At 49.3% G+C, this 11,449-nt stretch overlaps 1 protein-coding gene across 1 annotated transcript in view; it reads right to left on the bottom strand.

Moving 5' to 3' along the window:
* The window catches only part of KCNK12 (potassium channel, subfamily K, member 12), a 66,475-nt gene that overhangs the window by 351 nt on the left and 54,675 nt on the right, over positions 1 to 11,449 (bottom strand). The window contains exon 2 of the mRNA XM_006880901.1: positions 8 to 603. Within this exon, the coding sequence (XP_006880963.1) occupies positions 8 to 603 (596 nt within the window). The remainder of the gene's footprint in view (positions 1 to 7; positions 604 to 11,449) is intronic.

Consider the following 11,449-nt stretch of genomic DNA (forward strand, 5'->3'; position numbering starts at 1 on the left):
GCCGGGCCAGGGGCGCGCCGGGCGCCGGGCAGCAGCGCGCGCAGCAGCGGCAGCTCAGCTTGCGCAGCATCCAGTTGAGCACCTGCTTGATGAGGATGGAGATGACGTTGAAGAGCGAGTAGATGCAGCACACGCCGAGCAGGATGAAGAGGAAGTTGCCCAGGCGGTAGAGGCCCTGGTGCCGGTAGGCCGCGTGCTGGCTGCTCACCAGGTCTCCGAAGCCGATGGTGCTGAAGGTGACGAAGCAGAAGTAGAGCGAGTCCACGTAGTCCCAGCCCTCCACGCTGGTGTACATGGCCGAGGCGCAGCAGGACAGCAGCACGGCGAACAGGCCCAGGATGAGCAGCACGTGGTAGACCGAGGGCTTCCAGCCGGCCAGGCTGTCGGCCTCCGAGAGCGCCGAGCCGCGCCGGAAGGAGGCGGGCAGCAGGCCGCTGCGGCGGAGCTGGCGCTCGCGGCACGTGCGCATGATGAAGGCCAGCAGCGAGATGATGCGCTCCAGGAAGAGGTTGAAGAACAGGATGGTGCCGGCGCAGCCGAACAGCCCGTAGGCGATGAGGAAGGCCTTCCCGCCCACCGTGGCCGGGGTGGTCATGCCGAAACCTGCGGAGAGAGCAAGCGCACGGGTCAGCGGAGCACGGAGAGGGGCAGGGGCAGGGCGCGTCTTACTGGGACGTCCGGGGCCTGAGTGGGTTTCTAGGCACTCGGGTGCAACAACGCTTGTGTAAGAGCCCCAGCTGTGGCTCCTGAACATGGCACCCTCTCACATTGAGGGTCAGGGCCTGGCCATGGGGAATCTGGAATATGCACGGGCCGGACCTGAGACACACACCAACCCACACGGTTGCTCAGGTGCAGACCATAGAGAGAGAGAGAGAGGCCTATAAAGCAAACAGGTGTCACCTGCCCCTTCCCCCTCAGTCACACCAGCCAACGGCCTCGTTAAGCCAGAATTGCCAAGGGCTGTGGCTGACCTGGGGTGGCTCCCTCTGAGGACGTGTTGTTGTTATGTGCAGACCCACAGCTGACCCTCCAGTGGGCTTTCAGAGGAGACGGCCTGCCTTTCTCCAGCAGAGCAGCTGGTGGTTTGGAACAGCATAGCTGTGGGTTGGCAGTGCAGCTCCTTACTCCTAGAGCACCAGAGCTCCCTCTGCGACTAGGTAGGTCAATGTCATGGCCTCTGAAAAGGGCTTTAGGAAGCCGACAGATGGGCTGATGGACAGGCCTATGCCTTTTCAGGGAGGGAGGGAGGCGCTGTTGTGGAGGTCAGTTGCTTCTCACTGGGGAGAGCACCACGGCCTTCAGTCACCCTGGGATCAGGGGTCAGTCTGGGGTTTCTTTTTGGCCCTGCGAGGGCAGCTCTGTGCCTGGATGGTAGGTGATTCCTTTGCACTGTTAGTTTTCTCTCATACACCTGTTCATAATAGTCTTTAAGGGAGAGTCTTTTATCAGCTGGTTTCTGCGGAAGGCCTGGCTTTCCATCACGCCATTCGGGGCAAGGCGGTGTGGCAGCCTGGCCTTCTCCACGTTCTGCCTGAAGCCAGTCACTGCCTCTTTGTGGGATCTGTAGCTGCCTGACTGCATTTATGGCCTAGAGTTTTCTTTCCTTGGGAGGAAGATTCACTAGCGGCTTAGTCTCTGAGCATATGAATCATTCATTCATTTGCACAACATCTCAACAGCTTTCGATACTTGGCAGAAGTGAAGAGGTGTTCCTGCTTACTTTATGTTCAATGTCAAGAGTTTCCCCCCCTCTTTGGTCCCCCTTTGCTGCTCTACGGTGGAGGGAAGCCAGGGACAGGACAGAATGCTATTTCATTTGGATTACTGTTTACCTAAACAGGTCAGAGAGAGCAGTTGTTGTACTTCTTGTGTAAATTCCTTAAACCTGTCTACTAATAGTTTTCTAAGTTCTGGGGGAGCCTGACCCTGGTCTCTATCTTATGATTGTTGACTCAAAGTTGTTAATTAAAATGAAATGACGATAGATGCATTATGGAAGATAGTCCTAAGTTCAGAAGTTGGTCAGAGTTTGTTTGAGTCTTTTTTAAAAAATAGCAATATAACCAAGAACATTTTTGTTAAACTCTAAAGTCAAAGATGATGCTATACTCTAGAGATTTATGGGCTCATACAAAGAATGAAGACATTCGCTCTGATATACTTGGTTAAGGTACAGTGGGAGTGTTTGTCTAGGTTGCTATTTAGACAAAGTCCTAGATTGAGAACCCCAATGAGAGGTAGCCTAAATAAATTGAGACCTGTTCATAATAGGAGACACTGTACAGCAACGAAAAAGGATGAACTCCAGCTACTAACCAAAATAAATGGCTCGTAGAATATTGGACAAAATGTAGCTCAAATTCTGTATTACTCCATTTGTATAGAATTCCAAACCAGGCAAAACAGATGACACTGTTTTGTTTAGGTGCCTACTTTGCTGGTCAAGTGATAAGGAAATGATTTAAAGAAAGGATAAGTGTGTTCTATAGTCTTTGCAATTATGTGCTATGCATTGGAGAGTTGGACAGTGACTAGGGATGATAGAGAATTGATGCCTTTGAACTGTGGTGCTGGAGAAGAGTGTTGAATATACCATAGACCGCTAGGAGAACAAACAGGTTTGTCCTGGAGAAGGTGAAGCCAGAGTGTTCCTTGGAGTCAAGGATTCTGAAGCTTCATCTGACATACTTTGGGCATGTGGCAAGGAGGGACTGGTCCTTTGAGAGAGACATCATGTTTGGCAGAGGGGAAGGGCGGCCCAGGAGAGGAAGACCCTCGATGAGATGAATCGATTCTGTGATTGGGGTGGTGGGAGTGAGTGTGTTTGAGACCGCGAGGTTGGCACAGGATAGAACGGCGTTTGGGGCTCTTGTACACAGGGTCACTATGAGTTGCAAGCGACTCCACGGCACGTAACAACAAATGGGTGCTTGTGGGGGCTGCAGGCAGCAGTGACTGCGAGAGCACAGGTGGAGACCTCCAGGCGGTGAGACCGTTTTGAAGACAAAGCTGATGGGTTACAGGGGTGTTAGCTGTATGTTGGTTTCTTAAACTTTTTAAAAGAAAAAAGAATCGTGTCCTCATTATAAGCAAAGTTTTGAGAAACAACTGAGACTGCTAGAACTGTACCAGCGTCAGCTACTCTTGTGTTGTTTATGACACTTGGCAACCTCACAGGACTTGTGCTCTATTGGGGTTTTTTTAGGAATTTATTTTTAAAAGTTTTGTACTGGTTTATTTACAAAATTCGAACACATTGTTCCTCACACCACATCTTTCCCATTTCCTTCACACACCCCTCTCCACCATCAAATTGTGCAACCGTCTGATTAACCTTCCTCCCCGCCCCCGCCCCATCCATTCCCACCCCTCTGCTTCCACCCCGCCCCCCATGGATCCTCATACTCTTCTACAGTAATAGTCTTATACAATATTTGTCTATGGAACGGAGTTAGTTCACTTAGCATAACGCTCTCCAGTCCCTCCCAAGTTAGGTAGAAATTTACAAAACAATTGTTCCTATTTATTGGTGTTTTAATGGCATCCTAACTTCTAGCTTGGTGCTTAGATATCATACACGATGCCCCTTCTACACACGGAGGGCAAACAGAACCTTGTAGCAGACGAAGGGCTTTGCTATTAAAAATCCTGAGCCTGGGAAAAAGGGATACTTGACCTGGGAGGCATCTGAATGTGATTTTTGTGTATTTTAGGATTGTTGACGGCGTTCTCAGAGCTGAGCACACTGCACAATGTGCTGTCCCCCCATCTGAAGAGAACAGCTGGACACTTCCACACTGGACGTGGTAAGGCCACAAAACCCTACCATTACTCCGGATTGTGCTGAATCGTACAGCGTGTGACGGAAAAGAGTTGGCAGATGCAGGGGGCAGTGCTGTGGTCTCCTCTGTGATTTCCAGGAGGAGGGATGGGGCTGGGTCCAGGGCCCCTCCTCTGTGATATACCCAGGATGAGGGATGAGGCTGGATCCAGGGCCCCTCTGGGATAATGCTGTCTTCCTGGCTGGGTGCTGGCTGAGTGGCACATGCCCACGGCTCACCAGAGAGCCCTGTGGCAGTGTGTGGTGGGAGTCGGGGTGAGCCACACTGCGCCTTGTAAGGTCTGGAGCTCTGGGGTGACTTCCCTGGGCGGAAAGCTGAGAGGAGTGAGGAGGGGAGCCTGGGAGGCAGTAGTGGGCTCCAGCTGTACCTTTGGAGCTTGATGTGTGGACGAGTCGTGAGACTGACACTGGGCAAGTGGATGCTGTGAAAAGAAGCCAGGTGCTGCACCAGAGGGGCATCGGGGGCTGGCATCAGGGGCTGAGGGTCAGAGGGCTGGGCACGGTGTGAAAGGGCATCACAGGAGTGATGGAAAGTGTTATCACCGAGTTGGGAACAGTGCTGCCGTGATCTCCAAAGAATCCCGCAGTGCCACGCTGCCCCGTGACCTGGGCCGAGGAGGAAGGACTCATGCTTGCCCCGTAAAGCTCCCACCCAGAGGGAACAGTCTCATGGCACAGCTAAGATGACCTGGGGCTTGGGGACAGCGTGATGGTTGAGGTGCAGAGGTCACCACTGCTGCTGGTTCTTGGGCTGACCACAGTGAGTCCCGTGGGCTCCCCAGTGAAGTCCCCCTAACTGGCCTTGCTCCATGAGGCCTTCTTTCCATGCCTGGACTCCTTGGGAGTTTGGGTTGCCTGCTGTGGACCTGTCTGCTCCCCGACGACTGAACGTAGAAGTCCTTCCTCACTCCCCTGTCTTCCTGTATTTTCCCATGGTCTTCCCAGATGGGCTGCTGTGTGAACAACATCACCCATCCATTTCCTTCTTTTCTTTTTTTTTTAAAAATTATTTATTTTCTTTTTCTTATTTGTGTGTGTGTATACCGTCAAATCAGATTTGACTGGTACAGGAGGAGATGGTTCCTCCTTCTCCAGCAAAGCATCTGGTGGATTTGAACCGCACACCTCTGGGATTGCAGTGCAGCTTCTTGCCACCCATCCATTTCTTTAGTGAGCATTGATTGAGGGCCTCAGAATTGAGGGTGGGGGGAGCGGTCCTATTAACCCAAAGGTGGGGCCGCTCTGGTGGTTCAAATCCACCAGCTGCTCCAGGGAAAAGGACAGGCAGTTTCCTCCTGTGTGACGTACAGCCTCTGAAAACCCCCAAAGGGTCAGCTCTGAGTAGGTAATAACTCAGCAGTAGTGACTTTGAGTTTGGACTGGCAGGCACTGTGCTCTGAGGGATATGGTGGGAGACAGAGCAGAGGCAGCAGTCTACCTTCTTGGCAGCCCCACGCTGTGATTCTGGGGGATTCCTTACATCCTCTACCCTTCTCACCTCTCCACACTGAGAGCTGGTCCTGGGGAGTTGGAGGGGGTTGTCTCTCGAACCCCTGGCTCGGTTTGCATTCAGCGGTAACCACCTGGTCAAGCTCCCAGAGACACTGAATATCTGACTGGCCCCTGCGTGATGCATCATCTGCCCGGAAGGCAAACTCAAAGCTCAAAGCCATTGCCATTGAGTGGGCTCATCATTGATGCTCCTCCCTGGGGTTTCTGAGGCCGTAAAGCTCACGGGAGGAGGCTGCCCACCATCATCATCTTCCTCCTTGTAACCCTGCCTCCCCGCAGGGGCGTGATGTTACCTGTAAACCTCGGTGTGGATAGGAACCCGCTGGTGGAGACAGACCACCCGAGCAGCGCACACAGCCTTCGGGTTAGGAGCGCAGTGACCTACAGACCACACCACCAGGGCTCCCTGCCCAGAATGAAGAGGACAGGGATGGCTGGACAGAGAGTGGTGAGGGGCAGTGTCCCTTCATGCCCAGATTCCCACAGTGTAACTCCCTGTGGCCATCTGACCCCCCCCTCCCTCCGCCCCATGACTTCTTAGAAGGATCATACCATCAATACAGTCCCTTCTCCCTTTAACACCGGGAGCCCTGGAGGTCTGAGCGATGCTAGGGGAGCAGGGTGCATGCCAGTCACTTCCTGGAATCAAGGGTCAGTTCTTTAAGTGGTCACGTTGGGTGGGGAGCCTGGATGGCTCTGGAAGGGGACCTCCTTGAAGTTTCAGCTAGAGAAAAGCAAATCCAGACACCTCAGAACCCCTCCTCCCTCAGTCACACGTCTCAGAGGCATAATTTGCCCCCAGTTCCCACCAGGCCTGCCATTTTTGTTTGTGCCACAACTGATCTGCTGTCCGTCCGTCTGCAGGGAGCAGACTTTCGGGGGCCTTGCTATACTTTTTGACATAAGTTGTGAAGCTCGTTCCACAGCCCGTTTTGTGCCGCTTTTGCAGATAGGTCCTGGATGACAGACTGCTCCGTGGTTCAGCTGTGAGAGCCTGTGGTGGAGATGGGAGGGCAAATGCTGGTTTCTCTTGTCTGTACGGGGTGGCAGCCTCTACCTTCCACACTTGGCACATGTCTTTCGTCCAGTTCCCACTATTACCCCCAACCGTGCAGGCCAAGGAATGAGCCCCAGAAGAGGAAGGTGCTCACCCCTGCCGCAGCATGGCCGAGCCTGGGCTGACCCGGAAGTTGGTCCTCTCCACTGTGCCAGGCAGATGGAAATACTTGGCTCCTTACACACAGGAACCTTTTCCTGCTGGGCTCTGGAATGTCAGCTCTGAGGGGGGGAAAGTGTAATTTATTGGCCATTCTGGGATACTTCTGAGAGTGAAAGGGATGCTATTAATAACTACTCCAGGACATGGGGTGTGAGTCCATTCTGTGTAAAAGCGGTAGAGTCTCTTAGCAAATGGGACTGGTAAAACAGGATATCCATTCATTTGCAGAAAAAAAAAATCTGGATCTGTACCTCATACCAGACACCAAATGAACTCAAAATGAAACAAAGGCTTAAATGCTAAACCTAAAACTGTGAGGTTCTTGGAAGATAACACAGGGCAAAGCTAGGGGTCTTACATAATATGTGTATGTTGTTGTTATATGCCATTGAGTTGATTACAATTCATAGCTACTCTGTTCACAATAGCTTTAAACCCTGCTCTATTCTGAGCCCGTCTTACAATTTCTGACACATCTATCCTCATTACTCCAGTTACTGTGTCAATTCTTCTCATCCAGGGTCTTCCTCTCCTGCCCTGTCCCTTTACCCTTCCAAGCATGATATTCTTCTCTAAGGACTGGTTTCTCCTGGCAACATGCCCTAAGTGTGTGAGACAGAGTTTCAAAATCCTTGCTTCCAAGGAACAGCTTGATTTTACTCTCTCCAAGACTTATCTGTTGGTTCTTTTGGCAGTCCATGGTATGTTGAATACTCTTCTTCAGCACCACAACTCAAAGGCATTGATTCATCTTCTGTCATTTTTGGTTACTGTCCAGCTCTCTGATGCATAGCAAGTAACTGCAAAGACCGTAGGCTGGGTCAGGCCCACCTTAGTCTCTACACTGACATCATTGCTCTTCAGCACTCTGGAGACGTCCCTGAGAGCAGATTTTCCTAATGTAATCTGTCTTTTGATTTCTTGACTGCTGGTGCCTAGAGTGTTGATTGTGGAGCTGAGCAAGCTGAAATTGTTAACAGTCTCAATCTCTTCTCCATCTAACATGGTGCTGCCAATTCAGTGGTGATTGTAAGTTATGTCATTTAAGAAAAAAAGTTCCCAAAGGACGTGAATAGGTAGGTACACCACCAAAGTAGACATTCAAGCGGCTAACACACAGAGATGATTATAATCACTAGCCATTGAAGAGCTGAAAATCAAAGCTACTGAAAGCTAGTGAAATACCATTCTCGCCCCTGCAAAAGAGGCCTTGATCATATAAAGAAAAGAAGGGGGGGAAAAAGAGGATAATAAAGGCTGGTAAGTCTGTGGGGAGGTTGAAACTCTTCTACATTGTGTGGGATTATAAAATGGTACAACTACTATGGAAAGTAGTGTGGCACTTCCCCAGAGAGCTAGAAATAGCAATGCCATATGATCCAGCAATCCCACTCCTAGGTGTGCAGCCTAGTGAAACACCAGCAGTGAGAGGAAGAGACCGGTGCATGTTAATGAAAGCATTATTCCCAACAGCAAGATGATGGAAATCATCCAAGTATTTATCAACGGATGAATGGATAGACCAAAGGTGGGACATACACACTCTACAGCCATAAATAATGATGAGTCTGTGGTGCACCATTCAGAGTGAGTGAGTCTGGAGGGCATTATGCTGAGTGAAATAAGTTCATTACAAAACGACAATATGGTGAGAGACTCTCTCTCAATGCCATCGAATTGGTTCTGACTCAAAAGGGCCCCTCCTTCCTCGAGGTTTCCAACGTGGTAAATCCCCACCTTGGATTTGGCGGACAACACAGCCCCTTTCTCTCCCACAGAGCAGTTGGTAGATTCTCACAGCCATAGAGGCTCATGGCCTGTGGGTTAGAAGACCAGCTCTCAGTGGATATGCCAACATTGCAAGGACCTGGGACGATCTGAGTGTGAATTGTTGAATGGGGACCAATTTGTGCTGTAAACTTTCACGTAAACCACAATAATGTGTTAAAAAACTCCACCTATTGGAGAGCTCTGGTGGCCTAGTGGCAAGAAGCTGCACTGCAATCCCAGAGGTATGCGGTTTGAATCTACCAGATAGATGCTCTGCCGGAGAAGGAGGGGCAATCTCCTTCTGTACCTGTCAGATCTGATTTGACAGTACACACAAAAAAATAAAACAACAACAAAAAACCACCTCCACCTATATCAGCAAGAATAAACCAGGGCTGAGTCTAGCATTTCGGAAGTGCGGTTAAATTACAGATTGCAATAGTTGTATCTTAGATGACCTCTTGCAGACTTTTTTTTTGTTTTGTTTTGATATTTTTGGGTTTTTTAAAAAATTAATTTCAATGAACATTTACAGAGATTTTGGATTTCCAATCATTCATTGTTGCATTTGCAGACTTTTAAGACGTCAGATGTTACTTAATGAACTAAGGAGGAGAACATTATCTTTATAACTGTTACCCAGTTGATCTAGATGACCCCCAAGCTTATCGTCCTTAGCCTTCAAGCCCAATATCTCAGTCCCGTCAGTTGCTTGAATGTATCCGTGCATGTCAGGGGTTTTATTGAGTGAGTCAAGAAAGGGCCTCAGGGATGTGCATTTTAACAGATGTCCTCCTCTGATACACGTGCAGATCCACAGAAACCCTCCCTTTAGGAAAGGAGGCTGCAAAGTACCCTAGATGACTACTGGTTGGAATCGCCTTTATTTCAAATATTAATATTTAAATTTGTATTTACCTAAAATACTCAGACACTAGGCATTACAGCTGCGTTCTCCCTAACCATTCTTCTCAACCCTGTTGTAGCAGCTGGCCCCAGAGAACTGAGATGGAGGCTCTTATCAGTCTAGTACAATCAGCCTAATCAAGTCACTGATAAGCCAGTCTGTGCCTTCATGTTGGCTATTGGCTAAGGAACAGGCGTGTGAGCCACCACTCCTCTGTCCGAGAGGCTCTGGGTCCAGAGCTGCTTCTCTTTGAACACCAGTGGAGCAAGAGTGGCCGCAGGAGTGGTTGCCAACTCGGCGGGGTGGGGTGGGGTCATGAGGAGGAGCCAGTCTTAGGACAAAGCTGTTGCCAGAGAAGGTTGAGTAGAAGCAACTTGAATGAAGCCTTGATGAGCTGTCAGATCGGCCACTGCTCCTGGATTTTGAGGTGCATGGAATCCTGTGATTGTTACGTGCTGTCAAATCAGTGCTTATGCACCGTGAACAAGTGACAGTGTCCGATGGAACAGAACCCTGCTAGGTGCTGTCCCATCCTTGCAGTGACGACTGTGTTTGAGCTCCCTGTTGCCGCCCCGGGTCAGTGCATCTTGTTGAAGCTCTTCCTCTGAATTTCCCAGCGGAATGTCCTTTGTGAGGGTTTGATTTCTCCTGATGACGTGCCCAACATGTGTGAGACGAAGCCCCACCGTCCTCATCTCTACAAAGCATCCTGCGTGCACTTCTAAGAAATGCTTGTTCTTCCTTCTGGCAGTCCATGGTACATATTCATTGTTCTTCGACACCACCTTTATTCAGAGGCGTAACGTCTTCCTTAGTCACTGTCCAGCTTTCACATGCATAACAAAACAAGACAACCCCCTGCTGTCACGGTGACTTGTACTGGTAGCAATCCTCCATAGAGCGTCTGAGGCTGTAAATCTTTGCAGAAAGGGGCTGTCCACCTTTCTCCTAAAGAATAGTTAGTGGATTTGAACCACTGACTTTTGAGTTAGCAGCACAGTGCATGTTGATAGCTTTTACATGGACAATAGGAGATTGAAAATATTATGGTTTGGGTCAGATGCATCTTAGTCCTCAGAGCAACATGTGACATTTGTGCTGTTTAATGCGGACAGAGGAGTGGTGGCAGGAACCCGTATGTCCTCCAAAGGTGTGTTCTGTAATTAAACGTGTCCCAGCGTCTGTAGCTGATGCAGGGATTTGAACAGGGAGCCAAGTGTTAGTGAACCAGCACCAGATTTGAACGTAAAGGATTAAGTTCTGCTCCGGCTTCTGTTAGCCAAGTCATTGATGTGCATCACTCACTTCTCTGAATATTTCTTTATTCAGCTGTGAAAGGTAATAGGTGCTTCCTTTTTTCCCTTGAGCCCTCTTTGTAAACTCTCTGACTATGCCAAAGTGTGTTCCTCAGGATCCTATAATAAAGTTAATGGGGGTATGGAGAGGTAAAAGGTTTCCATGAATGTTGTTGTTTAATGCCGTCGAGTCGTAGAGGACTCATAGCGACTCTATGAACGAACAGCCTGAGCACTCTTTGTACATAGAGTTTCCGAAGACAAGCCATTTCGGAAGTGGATGCCGCTCCTGCTTCCAGGCTTGATTTAGTCGGGAAGCTCCAGCCAACACTGTCCACCATGGGTGCCCATTACCCTGACTGGCACATCCCTGTCACAGTCTTCAGCATCACAGCAACCACGAGTTACCTCCGTACAGCAATGCACAGACCAGTGCTATACCACCTAGAAGAATGTTAGACAGGAAACCAATTTGAACTGGCCCTCGGGCCCTTTGGGCTTAAGGCCGCCTCCTGGTTCAAACCCTAGGCCCAGGCTGGCTAGCCTCACTCCAGAGACAGAGCAAACCTGCACGTCAAACACATTCCAGGAAAAGCATTCAACTCCGAAAGCTTGCCATGATTCCTGCGCTCCCATGAATGAGTTAATAAAAAAAAAGTGGAGTTCAAAAGTGAAGTAAAGTTACTTACTTTACTTTTTTAAAAAAGTTACTTACTGTAGCACTTTTCAGAGCCTTTAGTGTGCAAATGTGATTTATGAATTCAAGACTGAATATGCTAACACTGTTCATGTCACTTGAACAAATAATTTTTTTTCTATAATTATATTTTATTAATTTTCATAAACATTTACAGAGATTTTGGGCTTCCACTCATTCATTGTTGCACTATTCTCTCTACCCT

Source organism: Elephantulus edwardii, unplaced genomic scaffold (assembly GCF_000299155.1).
Source record: "Elephantulus edwardii isolate Elephantulus edwardi_28Jun2011 unplaced genomic scaffold, EleEdw1.0 scaffold00011, whole genome shotgun sequence".
Lineage (NCBI taxonomy): Eukaryota > Metazoa > Chordata > Mammalia > Macroscelidea > Macroscelididae > Elephantulus > Elephantulus edwardii.